General features: G+C 42.9%; 1 protein-coding gene across 1 annotated transcript in view; it reads right to left on the bottom strand.

The window, feature by feature from the left end:
* Positions 1-2,890: 2,890 nt before the first annotated feature.
* LOC311130755 (alanine--tRNA ligase, mitochondrial-like) overlaps positions 2,891-17,360 on the bottom strand; it is a gene marked incomplete at its 5' end in the record, with an annotated part of 29,954 nt that continues 15,484 nt past the window's right edge. Inside the window, 8 exons of the mRNA XM_084163549.1 lie at positions 2,891-4,562; positions 9,928-10,041; positions 10,320-10,403; positions 10,658-10,768; positions 11,181-11,306; positions 11,838-11,946; positions 12,313-12,416; positions 12,617-12,754. Of these exons, the coding sequence (XP_084019675.1) occupies positions 4,389-4,562; positions 9,928-10,041; positions 10,320-10,403; positions 10,658-10,768; positions 11,181-11,306; positions 11,838-11,946; positions 12,313-12,416; positions 12,617-12,754 (960 nt within the window). The 3' untranslated portion in view covers positions 2,891-4,388. The remainder of the gene's footprint in view (positions 4,563-9,927; positions 10,042-10,319; positions 10,404-10,657; positions 10,769-11,180; positions 11,307-11,837; positions 11,947-12,312; positions 12,417-12,616; positions 12,755-17,360) is intronic.

Raw genomic sequence — 17,360 nt, 5'->3', positions numbered from 1 at the left:
TTTCCTTATATGAACTGTAACTCAGTAAAATCTTTGAAATTGTTGCATGTTGAAATTATATTTTTGTTCAGTGTATAATTGACACTGAGGACGATTTTGTTTATATCACTCACAGTCGAAGACATTAACATTTTATATTCATCCAATGTCTGCCATGTTTTTGGATGAGGTGATGACGTCTTCACTGCTCGTGCTGCTCCCTGTGCACACTGAGTGCTAGTGCGCATGTGATGTTGGTCTGTATAAACTGGATGCAACCAGCATATAGATGGTCCATGAATCAGTGTATGCAAACGTGAGTAGATTACCTTGAAAACAACGGGCAGACATCTTGGACGCAGTCTCCAGTTCTTCTTATACCTCAGTGAAGTAGGCCTATGGCAAGTATTTATTTGAGTCAAATATGCCACAGACCCCCCAAAAAACAATCATATTCAAGACAAATATGCAGAGGAAAGGCAAGCATTCCTCCACGAAGCAGCGCCGGTCCACAGACCGGGGTTTGAGAAAGGCTGGAATAGAGTTCCATGTATTCATGGCTCTGTGTAGTACTGTGCGTTTCCCGGAGTCTGTTCTGGACTGTGAAGAGACCCCTTGTGGTATGTCTTGTGGGGTATGCATGGTTGTCTGAGCTGTGTGCTAGTCATTTGAACAAACAGCTCGGTGCTTTCAACATGTCAATACTTCTAACAAAGACAAGTAGTGATGCAGTCAATCTCTCCTCTACTTTGAGGATTGATGTCATTGTACAGTATACATTTAAGGGCCAGCCGTGCTGCTCTGTTCTGGGCCAACTGTAACTTGCCTATGTCCCTCTTTGTGGCACTTGACCATATGACTGGGCAGTGGTCCAGGTGTGACAAAACTAGGGCCTGTAGGGCTTGTTTTGTCAATAGCCATGACAAGAAAGCAGAGCAGCACTTTATTATGGACAGACCTCTCCTCAGCTTCCGTTGCATCAATATGTTTTGACTATGACCGTTTACAATCCATGGTTACACCAAGCAGTTTAGTCTCCTCAACTTGCTCAATTTCCACATTATTCATTACAAGATTTAGTTGAGGTTTAGGGTTTAGTGAATGGTTTGTCCCAAATACAATGCTTTTAGTTTTTGAAATATGTAGTACTAGCTTATTACTTGCCACCCATTCTAAAACTGACTGCAGCTCTTTGTTAAGCATTGCATTGCAGATTACACTTGCTGTGGTAACTGACGTGCATAATGTTGAGTCATCAACATACATCGACACAGGCTTCATACATAGGAAAGTAATAAGAATTTCAATCTAAACTCTGCATAAAAAGAAAACATCCCTTTTTCCAGGACCCTGTCTTTCAAAGATAATTCGTAAAAATCCAAATAACTTCACAGATCTTCATTGTAAAGGGTTTAAACACGTTTCCCATGCTTGTTCAATAAACCATAAACAATTAATGAACATGCACCTGTGGGACGGTCATTAAGACACTAACAGCTTACAGACGGTAGGCAATTAAGGTCACAGTTATGAAAACTTAGGACACTAAAGAGGCCTTTCTACTGACTCTGAAAAACACCAAAAGAAAGATGCTCAGGGTCCCTGCTCATCTGCGTGAACGTGCCTTAGGCATGCTGCAAGGAGGCATGAGGACTGCAGATGTGGCCAGGGCAATAAATTGCAATGTCCGTACTGTGAGACGCCTAAGACAGCGCTACAGGGAGACAGGACGGACAGCTGATTGTCCTCGCAGTGGCAGACCACGTGTAACAACACCTGCACAGGATTGGTACATCTGAATTTCACACCTGCGGGACAGGTACAGGATGGGAACAACTGCCCGAGTTAGACCAGGAACAACGTCACCTATGGGCACAAACCCACCGTAGCTGGACCAGACAGGACTGGCAAAAAGTGCTCTTCACTGACGAGTCGCGGTTTTGTCTCACCAGGGGTGATGGTCGGATTCAAGTTTATCGTCGGTGGAATGAGCAGTACTCTGGAGAGGAATCAATTTGGAGGTGGAGGGTCCGTCATGGTCTGGGGCGGTGTGTCACAGCATCATCGGACTGAGCTTGTTGTCATTGCAGGCAATCTCAACGCTGTGCGTTACAGGGAAGACATCCTCCTCCCTCATGTGGTACCCTTCCTGCAGGCTCATCCTGACATGACCCTCCAGCATGACAATGCCACCAGCCATACTGCTCGTTCTGTGTGTGATTTCCTGCAAGAGAGGAATGTCAGTGTTCTGCCATGGCCAGCGAAGAGCCCGGATCTCAATCCCATTGAGCATGTCTGGGACCTGTTGGATTGGAGGGTGAGGGCTAGTGCCATTCCCCCCAGAAATGTCTGGGAACTTGCATGTGCCTTGGTGGAAGAGTGGGGTAACATCTCACAGCAAGAACTGGCAAATCTGGTGCAGTCCATGAGGAGGAGATGCACTGCAGTACTTAATGCAGCTGGTGGCCACACCAGATACTGACTGTTAGTTTTGATTTTGACCGCCCCTTTGTTCAGGGACACATTATTCAATTTCTGTTAGTCACATGTCTGTGGAACTTGTTCAGTATGTCTCAGTTGTTGAATCTTGTATGTTCATACAAATATTTACACATGTTAAGTTTGCTGAAAATAAACGCAGTTGACAGTGAGAGGACGTTTCTTTTTTTGCTGAGTTTAGTATATGAATTCAATGAATGTGGAGTTTTGGAGATGGGTTTCTATTTCGGCTTTAATTTTACAGCACGAGAGAATGACCAAAAAAGCGTAACTGTCGTACAACAATTTAGGATTCAATAATACTGCCATTATGCCTTAACGATTTAAATAAACAATTATACCTATTGTAAAAATGTGAGCTTTGAGTTACTCAAGGTTATCAAGTGAATAATTAGTGAAATTTGTACAATAATAAATTACCTCAAATGTCTTTATTCCTTCTAAAACAAAGAAAGTAGACAACTAGAATATGCATAATCCTTACACTCATATAAGTTATCAATTTTTACAAGGCTGGCGGTCAGTACATTGCAGGACAAACTGGACTTTCCTCATTCTCCACAATCTTAGGACAGAGGCACAATACAAATCTCCAAACACTGTCTTGACTACTTATTCATAATGCTTATCATACACATGTACATACTGGGTCCTGCCAGAAATGTCAGACACTTGCATCCATAATAAATAAGAGCAGGGGTTAAATTGGTCCGGATCCCGCTGGGTCTGAGGCCCGGCACCTATGATCCAAATGAGAGCCAGGCAGAGCTGAGACCCGGGAACCTTTGGTTATACGAATGTTGAATTATCTAATCAAAAATTGTTGTCCACATGTAATTTTCCTCAGCCAACAACACAAGTAAAGCAAAAGCAAAATTAGACAACCCCATAGTAGAATAGTGTACATATACAATTGGTCATCTCGTCACATTCTATGCGAGAAAAGAAAACCCCTCTCAAAGCGCTTTCAAATTGCCAGTGGAGAAAAACATGCATGCCAAGTCATTGTAGCCTACAACATTCTTAATGCAGTCACTGGAAAACACACCTTTGACATCATTTTTGATGGCCACTGTTAAAAGAGGAGGATCACAGAGCTTCCTAGTGTTACTCCACTTAGTGCACCATTTTAAAACCAGAGTTTTTAGCAGTGGCATGGTTTATGTGCGTTAGCGCTCGCCAATGGTGTTGAATGCATAGGGGAGACCAGGGCTAAATGTACCATGGGTCAGGTGTAACAGATAGGTAGGCCTACATTATATTCACAGTACATGATCCTTGGCTGAGTGCCAGTGGAACGTTTCGGACATTCAAGTCATCAGTATGTTGCTAACTAGCAACAGGATAATGTTTATGATCTAGCTAATGATTAGCCCAATGGGGTAAATGCAGATGGGTAACCCTCAGCCTATTTGTTTATAGCTACATCAGGTGAAATTATACTTTAGATGTCAGTATCATTATTTTAATTCATTTTAGAGTAGGCTGTCCTTTTAAAAGTCACCCGAACTGACCTTCTCACAGTCATTATCCCCCCAAAAACGGTAGGTTCCTTCGACCTGTAGTATGCTGTGATATGAGATTTTGTCAGTATATATTCTTTAGGCTAGTATATTATATCAACCCCCCACCACACCCGTCGCTATGGGCGGGCCATAGGGGGCCGGGCCCGCCCCCAAAAATGCTTGTGCCACCCCCACTTGAGGGAATTTATTATTAAATATACGTACTGTAGGCTAATAATAATTGTGCCCTGCCCTCCCATGCATTTCATATGCCACCCTTAAGACTGAGGTCTGGCGACGGGTCTGCCCCCCACGTGGCAGCTGAATAACTTTTCCATTGAACAGGGGTATATTTTGCCTACACCCTATGATAAATGTGGGCTTGTGATCCCTGGACGTTTGTACTCAGCGTATGTTTTGGGTCTTGTCCTGTGCATACTCTTCAGCACACCTGAGTGCCTCAGTGAGGTCGGCCACACTCCCTGTGCCCTTTGCCACAGTGGCAGAGCCACCTGCGTTCCCTCCCAGGCGGGTACACACTGTCAGGGCCCAGTCACTTGCAGAAAGCGCATTAAAGCCCTATGGAGAGACAAAGATGTAGAGTGAGTGTTGGTGTGATGGAGAGAGAGAGAACAGGCAGGAAAGAGTGTGTGAATATACACACACACACACACACACACACACACACACACACACACAATACCATATGTATTTGGACAGTGAAGCTACATGTTTTAATTTGGCTCTATACTGCAGCATTTTGGGATTTGAGATCAAATGTTTCATATAAGGCGTCAGTAAAAAAAAAAAGTAACCTTTTATTTGAGAGTATTTTCGTACAGTGCTTTCGGAAAGTATTCAGACACTGACTTTTTCCACATTTTGCTATGTTACAGCATTATTCTAAAATGGATTAAATTGTTTTTTTTTCCTTCATCAATATACACAATAACCCATAATGACAAAGCAAAAACTGGTTTTTAGAAATTTTTGCATAAGTATTCAGACCCTTTATTCAGTACTTTGTTGAAGCACCTTTGGCAGCGATTACAGCCTTGAGTCTTCTTGGGTATGACGCTACAAGCTTGGCACACCTGTATTAGGGGAGTTTCTCCCATTCTTCTCTGCAGATCCTCTCATGCTCTGTCAGGTTGGATGAGGAGCATTACTGCACAGCTATTTTCAGGTTTCTCCAGAGATGTTCGATAGGGTTCAAGTCCGGGCTCTGGCAGTGTGCTTAGGGTCGTTGTCCTGTTGGAAGTGAACCTTCGCCCCCAGTCTGAGCTCCTGAGTGCTCTGGAGCAGGTTTTCATGAAGTATCTCTCTGTACTTTGCTCTGTTCATCTTTCCCTTGATCCTGACTAGTCTCCCAGTCCCTACCGCTGTAAAACATCCCACAGCATGATGCTGCCGCCACCATGCTTCACCGTAGGGACAGTGCCAGGTTTCCTCCAGACGTGACGCCTGGCATTTAGGCCAAAGAGTTCAATCTTGGTTTCAGAACAGATAATCTTGTTTTTCATTGTCTGAGAGTCCTTTAGGTGCCTTTTGGCAAACTCCAACCGGGCTGTCATGTGCCTTTTACTGAGGAGTGGCTTCCGTCTGGCCACTCTACCATAAAGACCTGATTGGTGGAGTGCTGCAGAGAAGGTTGACCTTCTGGAAGATTCTCCCATCTCCACAGAGGAACTCTGGAGCTCTGTCAGAGTGACCATCGGGTTCTTGGTCACATCCCTGACCAAGGCCCTTCTCCCCCGAATTGCTCAGTTTGACCGGGCGGCCAGCTCTAGGCAGAGTCTTGGTGGTTCTAAACTTTTTCCATTTAAGAATGATGGAGGCCACTGTGTTCTTGGGGACCTTCAATGCTGCAGAAATGTTTTGGTACCCTTCCCCAGATCTGTGCCTCGACACAATCCTGTCTCGGAGCTCTACGGACAATTCCCTCGACCTCATGGCTTGGTTTTTGCTCTGACATGCATTTTCAACTGTGGGACCTTATATAGACAGGTGTGTGGCTTTCCAAATCATGTCCAATCAATTGAATTTACCACAGGTGAACTCCAATCTAGTTGTAGAAACATCTCAAGGATGATGAATGGAAACAGGATGCCCGAGCTCAATTTCAAGTCTCATAGCAAAGGGTCTGAATACTTATGTAAATAAGTGTTTTTCTTATTTGTTTTTTTGTCATAAACTTGCTAACATTTCTAAAAAAAACTGTTTTCGCTTTGTCTTTATGGGGTATTGTGTGTAGATTGATGAGGGAAATAAATAGTTTAATCCATTTTAGAATAAGGCTGTAGCGTAACAAAATGTGGAAAAAGTCAACAGGTCTGAATACTTTCCGAATTCACTGTACATAGGTGAGAGTGGGGTATGTTGAGCCATTATTTACATTCAGGATCACTATATCAAAGGAAAATACTATTCTTTCTAACAAAGATATCTACATACAGTGGGGGAAAAAAGTATTTAGTCAGCCACCAATTGTGCAAGTTCTCCCACTTAAAAAGATGAGAGGCCTGTAATTTCCATCATAGGTACACGTCAACTATGACAGACAAATTGAGATTTTTTTTCTCCAGAAAATCACATTGTAGGATTTTTAATGAATTTATTTGCAAATTATGGTGGAAAATAAGTATTTGGTCACCTACAAACAAGCAAGATTTCTGGCTCACAGACCTGTAACTTCTTCTTTAAGAGGCTCCTCTGTCCTCCACTCGTTACCTGTATTAATGGCACCTGTTTGAACTTGTTATCAGTATAAAAGACACCTGTCCACAACCTCAAACAGTCACACTCCAAACTCCACTATGGCCAAGACCAAAGAGCTGTCAAAGGACACCAGAAACAAAATTGTAGACCTGCACCAAGCTGGGAAGACTGAATCTGCAATAAGTAAGCAGCCTTGTTTGAAGAAATCAACTGTGGGAGCAATTATTTGGAAATGGAAGACATACAAGACCACTGATAATCTCCCTCGATCTGGGGCTCCACGCAAGATCTCACCCCGTGGGGTCAAAATGATCACAAGAACGGTGAGCAAAAATCCCAGAACCACACGGGGGGACCTAGTGAATGACCTGCAGAGAGCTGGGACCAAAGTAACAAAGCCTACCATCAGTAACACACTACGCCGCCAGGGACTCAAATCCTGCAGTGCCAGACGTGTCCCCCTGCTTAAGCCAGTACATGTCCAGGCCCATCTGAAGTTTGCTAGAGTGCATTTGGATGATTCAGAAGAGGATTGGGAGAATGTCATATGGTCAGATGAAACCAAAATATAACTTTTTGGTAAAAACTCAACTCGTCGTGTTTGGAGGACAAAGAATGCTGAGTTGCATCCAAAGAACACCATACCTACTGTGAAGCATGGGGGAGGAAACATCATGCTTTGGGGGCTGTTTTTCTGCAAAGGGACCAGGACGACTGATCCGTGTAAAGGAAAGAATGAATGGGGCCATGTATCGTGAGATTTTGAGTGAAAACCTCCTTCCATCAGCAAGGGCATTGAAGATGAAACGTGGCTGGGTCTTTCAGCATGACAATGATCCCAAACACACCGCCCGGGCAACGAAGGAGTGGCTTCGTAACAAGCATTTCAAGGTCCTGGAGTGGCCTAGCCAGTCTCCAGATCTCAACCCCATAGAAAATGGGGGTTGAAAGTCTGTTGCCCAGCGACAGCCCCAAAACTTCACTGCTCTAGAGGAGATCTGCATGGAGGAATGGGCCAAAATACCAGCAACAGTGTGTGAAAACCTTGTGAAGACTTACAGAAAACGTTTGACCTGTGTCATTGCCAACAAAGGGTATTTAACAAAGTATTGAGAAACTTTTGTTATTGACCAAATACTTATTTTCCACCATAACTTGCAAATTAATTCATAAAAAATCCTACAATGTGATTTTCTGGAATTTTTTTCTCATTTTGTCTGTCATAGTTGACGTGTACCTATGATGAAAATTACAGGCCTCTCTCATCTTTTTAAGTGGGAGAACTTGCACAATTGGTGGCTGACTAAATACTTTTTTTCCCCCACTGTATATTTCAGGATGTTGTTTATCCCCGAAAATAATCAGAATTAATGTAAACATAACAGTTTTGAAAACCATAGTTGTCCAAAAGAAGTCGTCTCTTGGCACAACTTACCCCGGGTATGGGGTAAATTGAGCATAGGGACAGGGTTAGCATAGGGACACATTTCTAACACTTTGCACTTTTTTCAAACACTTATAACATTGACTCAGGTCCTGGTGTAACCTCATATCCCAGCAATAATGCCTTGCATTACACCTGGGAAGAAAATACTTCAATTGTGGCCTAGAGGAGGGCGAATTCAACTGAGGAAGGCATCTTTCATCATTTGAACTTGACTAATCACACGAACATGAGGTGTCTTCAAAATACTGTGCCAAAATGTGTTCTCTCGTTCTCTCTTTCTCTCTGAGAACCTGAGCCCTAGGACCATACGTCAGGACTACCGGGCATGATGACACCTTGCTGTTCCCAGTCCGCCTGGCCTTGCTGCTATTCCAGTTTCAACTGTTCTGCCTGCGGTTACGAAACCCCTACCTGTCCCAGACCTGCTGTTTTCAACTCTTAATGATCGGCTATGAAAAGCCAACTGAGAGACCTGAGCCCTAGGACCATACGTCGGGACTACCGGCCGTGGTGACTCCTTGCTGTCCCCAGTCCGCCTGGCCTTGCTGCTATTCCAGTTTCAACTGTTCTGCCTGCGGTTATGGAACCCCTACCTGTCCCAGACCTGCTGTTTTCAACTCTTAATGATCGGCTATGAAAAGCCAACTGAGATTTATTCCTGATTATTATTTGACCATGCTTGTCACTTATGAACATTTTTGAACATCTTGGCATGGTTCTGTTATAATCTCCACCCGGCACAGCCAGAAGAGGACTGGCCACCCCTCATAGCCTGGTTCCTCTCTAGGTTTCTTCCTAGGTTTTGGCCTTTCTAGGGAGTTTTTCCTAGCCACCGTGCTTCTACACCTGCATTACTAGCTGTTTGGGGTTTTAGGCTGGGTTTCTGTACAGCACTTCGAGATATTAGCTGATGTAAGAAGGGCTATATAAAATAAAAATTGATTGATTGAAATGTAATTCATTTGAGGTATATTGATTAGCCATTGGATCAATTTACCACAAAGCAATCATTTTGACTATATTAGCCCATACAGCTACAAGGATGCACTTTCATGCTAGGTTTAGGACCTCATATTGTAGCTTATAGAGACCCCAACTGATGTATAAAACAGTCTTAAAACAATCTACTTTGGTTTAGATACAAGCATCATGAAACCTATAACATAAATTAATTTGACTTTGTGAAAATCTGTTTTTTGGACCTAACTTGCTTACCACTTTTTCCATGAGGTTTCTTCCTTCACAGACTCCATGAAATAATTACCTCTTCCTAAATATTTGGTCACATGATTAATTTTGTGTATGGTTTCCTAGAAACAAGGGGTGGCTCAACAAACCCTTCGGCACAACTTACCCCACTCTCCCCTATCTTTTTTACCATTAAGAAATGAAAGCACTTTGTCTTTTTCTAAACAGTAAAACATATATATGTATGAAAATACCCTAAAATAAAAGGTGACATTCTATACTGTAATATATGATCTCAAATCCAAAATGCTGGAGTATAAAGACACATTTAAATGTTAGCGTCAATGTCCAAATACATAGGTGTTGAGTGTAAGAGAGAAGAGAAAAGATACAGACAAAAAGAGAAAGACTGTTTGGGCCGGCACATAGACAAAAACAGACAAAGAGATTGAGCGTGATAAGAGACAGGTGTCTTCAGACTGTATGCAGCTTTAGTTGTTACAATTGTTGCTATTAAATTACTTTCACTTGACCTATTGAGAGAAAATACAGTATCAGTAAATACAGTGATGTATGAGCTAGACCCTATACCTTGGGCACTTGGCACGCGCACAGGACCTTCCCCGATGGCTGCTGGTGGGAGAGTAGCATGACCAGGGTCCCTGGGGCTATGTCACTGTATTGGTTCACTGTCTTCATCAGCACCTACAATGAGAGCAACGGGATCAACTAAATGCTACAGTCGAGGCTCAGTTTCTCAGAGCCTTAGTAACGGTAAGTTCATCATTAAATCCCACTTTAAGTGCATCATTAGAATCTAAGCTGTTTCCCAAAAACGATGGTGGCACTAAAAGTGATTGATAAAATATAGTAACTCACTCTCTGTGAATACTGATGCATTAGTTTAATATGGGGCAAAGTTATCTAATTGTGGATGCTGAACACATACTGAGCCTCATCAGAAATTCAGATGAAAAACATACTGATATAGAGTCTGTGTCCACAGCGTCCACTACAATAGTCTTGTTGCCATTCTTTTTGAATAGTGATTGGGCTTTCACAGCAGCCTGCAAATTGGACAAAAGTAAGAAAGAGAAAGTAGTTAAAAGTACAATAGTATAATGTACATTACCATTATTTATCATGCATTAAAAATGGTGATTGTTTTATAATGCTGTTGTGACTCATGTGTCTTCTCACATACAAAAAGTTAGAAAATAGGATCAACTAATCTTTTTACCTGTCACATTAAAGTCAAGTAGCTATTGTGGGGGAAATAATACACGTTTGAAAGGACAATGGGGTTGTGTGCTTGAGTTACCTCTTTGGTCTCCAGTTTCCTTATGCTTGTGTTGGTTGTCCTCTGTAGACCTTTGAGGCGAGTTTGAAGCTCTCTCCGCTTCCACTGTGGTATGGGAGTGCAATCCACTGCCTGGGACAAAACACATATAAGGCCTAAGCATTTGTGTCATATTTGTATTTAATTCTAACTATTTAAAGTAATGTGATCGCTTGGGACTATAAGGTTATATCTGCAAAAAGATGATTCTGAGAAAATTGGCTTTAAAGTTTGAATGATATAAGCAATTTATCTTGTAATCTTTTGAATTTAACAACATGAATTGGGGTATTTAGAGTACTTTATAGGTAGAGAACATTGAACAGAACAGGGCTATGTCAATAACTCAATTTTGACAAAAATGCAGGTCCCATGCTCTCGGCTATTCAAACACTTAGGCCATAATTGAATACTGTCTGAAATTGCCTTTTGGAGCATTTTCAATCTTGTCTGTCTGAATACTATCAGTTAGGTCAGTGGGTCGGGAGCGGAAAAGCATACATACATCTGTCAGTATGCCCACTTCTTTGGCCAGCCGGTGGGCATCTGCGAGGGAGGGGCTGGCGACCACTGCAAGACGTGCCGACAGAGACTCCACTTCCTGGGTCAGGATCTGTCCCGCCTCTCGAGCCTGTGAGCCAACAAAACAACAACAAATATCAGAATGGATCTCGTTGAAAGCTACTTGCTAGCCTTGTGATTTGCCAAAACGTTCAACTTGGGCTATGTCCCAATTATCTCTCCTTCCTCCCAAAGTGTGCACTTGTTCACTTCCCTTCACTGATTTGAAAGGAAACGACTGGTTTAAGAAATATGGTGGAAATTCCCACCTGCCCGTGCCTCCAACAATCCAATGCTTTTAGATTTGTGGGAAGTTGTGAACGAGTGCACACTTCAGGAATAATTTGATATTATTTGATCATGGAATGTTTTTAAAAAGATCAGTGATATATGACTTCCTAAATATAAAATTGGAAAATTTACATAATTAATACTGAAACAGCAACATAAAAGCCTTGCGCGAGAGACTAACTGGTGTTGTAAAACATGAGAATATATGAGTGATGTGATTGTATATAGTCCGCTACTATGCACCTCTGGTATATTCACAATAAGTCACGGCCCATTTAGTCATATGCCTTCTTGCTTTTATAGAACACACCTCTCTGGCATCGTCTCCAGTGACTGCCACGATACGGCTGATCCCTTTAACCATCTGCCTCTCGGAAATTATAACCAAATCCCCGATCTCCCCGGTCCTCAGTAAATGCCTGAAAAATAGAAAAACGCTTGGCCCTTTTGGAACAGCCAATGAACATATAATATTTAGTATTGTTCACTACTATAGGAATTGTCAAATCTACTCCTCCAAATATGTTATCTGTTTCTAACCTTAACCCACGATAAAGCTTATAAATTCGACTGTCTCTTCTCATTTTCATATTTTGGCTCTTTTACAGTATATTGTGCAATTTGCCACATCCTCACATGCCGAAAGGTGAGACATATTGTCATTTCATAATGGTAAATAACAAGTAATATTAAGTAATACATTTAAAAATGCCTTTTGAATCTATCGGAGAGAGGGAGAAAGAGTGATTGAGTGAGACAGACAGAGACAGACAGACAACACTTACGTTCCACAGCAGAGCTCCACTGACGTCCGTCTATCCGTCTGAGAATTGAACAGGTCTGCCACGGGAACTGCCACGGACACCACTCTCACTGTATCAGGGTACAACTAGGAAGAATTACAGAGCATTCATGAATCCTCCAAAGCCAACACACTATTATGCAGTATATCTTGCACTTACAAATTGCAACCATTGGGTTGACACTTACAATGTATGTTGCTAAGTGCATGAACAACACTTTACAGTTACGAACATCATTATTCCTTTTAATCTGCGTAGGAGTGTCCCCAAATCAATACACAGTTACCTCATCCACAGTCCTTAGTCCTGGGATGTCTTTAGCCCGGGCCAGGGGAACCTCCTCTATGTACACCGCATTATTCTCTGTGATAATGTTGTGGATGCTCCTCTCAATCTCCTGGAGCTGGGGAATACTCAATGATCCCTACAGAATGACCACCAGAAAGCAATTATTATTATTACATCCCAAGTGTTTTCATGCTTCTATATATCAGTGAGGTTTTTTTTTGCTTATCTACTGGACTTTACTGGATTTTGGCAATGCATATAACTTCCAAACATTCATAACAGGGATGTGATTACTCTAAGGGTGTTGTCACATGAAATTTCGGTACCCTGGTGCGGTTCTCTGGAGCGTTCGCGACAATTCCACAGAATACGTTTGGGTTTCACAATGTATTTTTTAAACGTATCAAATTGCAACCATTGGGTTGACACTTACAATGTATGTTGCTAAGTGCATGAACAACACTTTGCAAATACAGTCGGTATTGGTCGTCGTCGGGTGAGGTTGTGTCTCTCTCTGGCAGGAGGTAAGCTTATATACATAGTTTAGGCTTTGTCAAGTAAAGCTTAAACTATGTATTTAGATGGTAGTTAGGTATTGTAGGTAGTTATCGTGGGTTGTTGTATGTTATTATTGTAGGTAAGTATTGTATTCGGCTGAGCCCGGTGAAGTACGAAGCTAGCTAACCCACTACCTGGACTAGCTAGCGGGCAGCTACTGGTAACTATTAGCAACTGTGGATAGTTGTTTCACGCCTGAGAGTACCTGTAATTACGCCAGCTAGCTGCCTACAATAATTACATACAATAATGCCTACCGTTCAGCTGTTTTTCTAACCTCATTGTCTCATTGTCTGTTGGGCAGCCGACTTGTGACGGCCGACCAACAACCTGCCCGCTTGACCCTATCCCCTCCTCTCTTCTCCAGACCATCTCCGGGACCTTCTCCCTTACCTCACCTCGCTCATCCTTGACCGCTGGCTATGTCCCTTCCGTCTTCAAACCAACACTCGATCCCTCTGATGTCAACAACTACAGACCAGTATCCCTTCTTTCTTTTCTCTCCAAAACTCTTGAGCGTGCAGTCTTTAGCCAACTCTCTTGCTATCTCTCTCAGAATGACCTTCTTGATCCAAACCAGTCAGGTTTCAAGATTGGTCATTCAACTGAGACTGCTCTTCTCTGTGTCACGTAGGCTCTCCGCACTGCTAAAGCTAACTCTCTCTCCTCTGCTCTTGTCCTTCTAGACCTGTCTGCTGCCTTTGATACTGTGAACCATCAGATCCTCCTCTCCACCCTCTCCGAGTTGGGCATCTCCGGCGTGGCTCACTCTTGGATTGCGTCCTACCTGACTGGTCGCTCCTACCAAGTGGCGTGGCGAGAATCTGTCTCCGCACCACGTGCTCTCACCACTGGTGTCCCCCAGGGCTCAGTTCTAGGCCCTCTCCTATTCTCGCTATACACCAAGTCACTTGGCTCTGTCATATCCTCACATGGCCTCTCCTATCATTGCTACGCAGACGACACACAACTAATCTTCTCCTTTCCCCCTTCTGATAACCAGGTGGCGAATCGCATCTCTGCATGTCTGGCAGACATATCAGTGTGGATGACGGATCACCACCTCAAGCTGAACCTCGGCAAGACGGAGCTGCTCTTCTTCCCGGGGAAGGACTGCCCGTTCCATGATCTCGCCATCACGGTTGACAACTCCGTTGTGTCCTCCTCCCAGAGTGCGAAGAGCCTTGGCGTGACCCTGGACAACACCCTGTCGTTCTCCGCTAACATCAAGGCGGTGACCCGATCCTGTAGGTTCATGCTCTACAACATTCGGAGAGTACGACCCTGCCTTACACAAGAAGCGGCACAGGTCCTAATCCAGGCACTTGTCATCTCCCGTCTGGATTACTGCAACTCACTGTTGGCTGGGCTCCTTGCCTGTGCCATGAAACCCCTACAACTCATCTAGAATGCCGCAACCCGTCTGATGTTCAACCTTCCCAAGTTCTCTCACGTCACCCCGCTCCTCCGCACACTCCACTGGCTTCCAGTTGAAGCTCGCATCTGCTACAAGACCATGGTGCTTGCCTACGGAGCTGTGAGGGGAACAGCACCTCCATACCTTCAGGCTCTGATCAGTCCCTACACCCAAACGAGGGCATTGCGTTCATCCACCTCTGGCCTGCTGGCCCCCCTACCTCTGCGGAAGCACAGTTCCCGCTCAGCCCAGTCAAAACTGTTCGCTGCTCTGGCACCCCAATGGTGGAACAAGCTCCCTCACGACACCAGGACAGCGGAGTCACTCACCACCTTCCAGAGACACTTGAAACCCCACCTCTTTAAGGAATACCTGGGATAGGATAAAGTAATCCTTCTACCCCCCCTTACCCCACCCCAAAGAAATAAAAAAAAGAAAAAGAAACATATTGTAAAGTGGTTATCCCACTGGCTATAAGGTGAATGCACCAATTTGTAAGTCGCTCTGGATAAGAGCGTCTGCTAAATGACATAAATGTAAAATGTAAATGTATCAGAATGGTTTTGGGAATTCTGGGACTGTCTGCATTAAAACCCTGCTAGCTTAAACATGGAGACCAATTTACAATTATTTTTTACTTTCTCTTATGATTTCCTTGAATCAACAATATTGCCGAAATGTCGGGACCATTATGCATATACTGAACGATGTAAGAGCAGTAGGACAAAGGCAAACTATCTGCCTAAACCGACACAGGAGGCTCACACAACAACGCCGAGGCCAACGGTTTCTAAGGATGAATCAAGAGTTAGAGGTTGAATATGTTTCTCAGCATACTCATCCAAAAACATGCAAAAAGGTGAGTAAAAAGATGCCTGGCTATTTCCGCGCAACTTGTTGCCCCTATAGAGTATAATAGGGGCTCAGCTGTAGCTCAGCTGGTAGAGCACGGCGCTTGTAACGCCAAGGTAGTGGGTTCGATCCCCGGGACCACCCATACACACAAAAAAAATGTATGCACGCATGACTGTAAGTCGCTTTGGATAAAAGCGTCTGCTAAATGGCATATTATTAGTATTATTATTATATTATTATAAAATATCAACTGTAATGAGAAGTTCAGTAGTTCTCGCATGACCGTAGAGGGGGCTTTTGGTCGACTGAAGGGAATATGGAGGTGTTTGCTTAAACACAATGACTCTCACATTGACATAATAAACATACTAATTACAGCATGCTGTGTGCTGCATCATTGCTGTGAAATTCAGAATGAGTCTTTTGAGGAGGATGAAGTACAACAACAAATAATTCCCAGCAATGCAACTGGAAGGGAGAACCAGGTACTACAGGGCCTACCACAGCAGCAGTGATGTCAGAGATGCACTCGCCTCATACTTTGCCAGGCTTTAAAATTAAACAAAATCATCAGTTGCTGAAGTTTGTTATGAAGTTTGCGGTCCTCTGTAGCTCAATTGGTAGAGCACGGCGCTTGTAACGCCAGGGTAGTGGGTTCGATCCCCGGGACCACCCATACGTAAAAATGTATGCACACATGACTGTAAGTCGCTTTGGATAAAAGCGTCTGCTAAATGGCATATTATTATTATTATTATTATTATTATTATTATTATTATGACAAGCAAAACTGTCAAATATAATTAATAATTGTATATTACGATGAACCAGTATTTTTTAAAATCAAAACACAGAATGTGCAAACAATCAATTTAATTAAATGAAAAAAAATACTTCATTGGCTTGGTCTTGTTTTTTTGTGTTTTATAAAAACAACATTTAAGTAATCCATGTTCATAAAGTAGGCCACAGGGGCCTTATCTATTCAAGATGACAATCGTTGGCTATTACATTGTCATTTTACAACGGGTGGGTCTAATTCTCAATGCTGATTGGTTAAAACCGCATTCCAGACGGTGTATATTCCACAAGTTACCACAGGCTAAATCTATGACGTTGAAATGCCTATTTACTCTGTTCCATCTGACTGCGCAAACCACTGTCTCATTAGCTCAGCCAGGCAATGTACTGTATATTCTAGATCTACAGTATAAAAAGCATCTAGACATTATCTCCCATTTCTTTTAGAATAGTATTTGGTTTTCAACAGCGGAGATTTGTAATAATCTGTCTCTCCGACATTTGCAACATTGTTTCGATATTGAAATTCGATCTCCAGCTGTCCTATGCTAATGAACGTGTCGGGAGTCAGGACGAGACAGACAGGCAGCTTTTCTCAGCCAGTCAAAATCATGAATCAGCATAGTCTTTATGGATATATACAAAGAAGTGTCAATACAAAACACAAAATGCAGCTAGTTTGCTGTCATTCCAGCTTCAGTTTGAAGTGATTGTGTTAGCTATGTAGTTGACCATCTCTTCTGAACTGTGGCCTGGCAAGAGGGCAAATGTTCTATGCCAGGCGAAATCGCACATCATTAGCTCATTGTTATGGATGTATTCCCCCAAAAAAATCACTAGAAAACAGCTTAAACATATGCAAATGCAGCAATTTTGCTATAATTCTGGTAGCATTGTTAGCCAAAGTTGGCTAGCTAGCGAGCAAGGGATAAGAATGTTGCCAGCCATCATGGCAATGGAACATTTAGAACGAACGACTGGTCAAGTCCATAGATTTAGAACAAAAATACTTAATGACTGGGTCGTGTCTCTGGCAACCGAATCGATAGAACGAAGAACGACCAGCCGGCTTGGGTAGCAACCCAAGATTTGTGTCGGGACTATATCTCAT

This window comes from Coregonus lavaretus (genome assembly GCF_964263955.1).
Source record: "Coregonus lavaretus genome assembly, chromosome: 6".
Taxonomy (NCBI): Eukaryota; Metazoa; Chordata; class Actinopteri; order Salmoniformes; family Salmonidae; genus Coregonus; species Coregonus lavaretus.
This window is presented reverse-complemented; position numbering and strand designations above follow the sequence as displayed.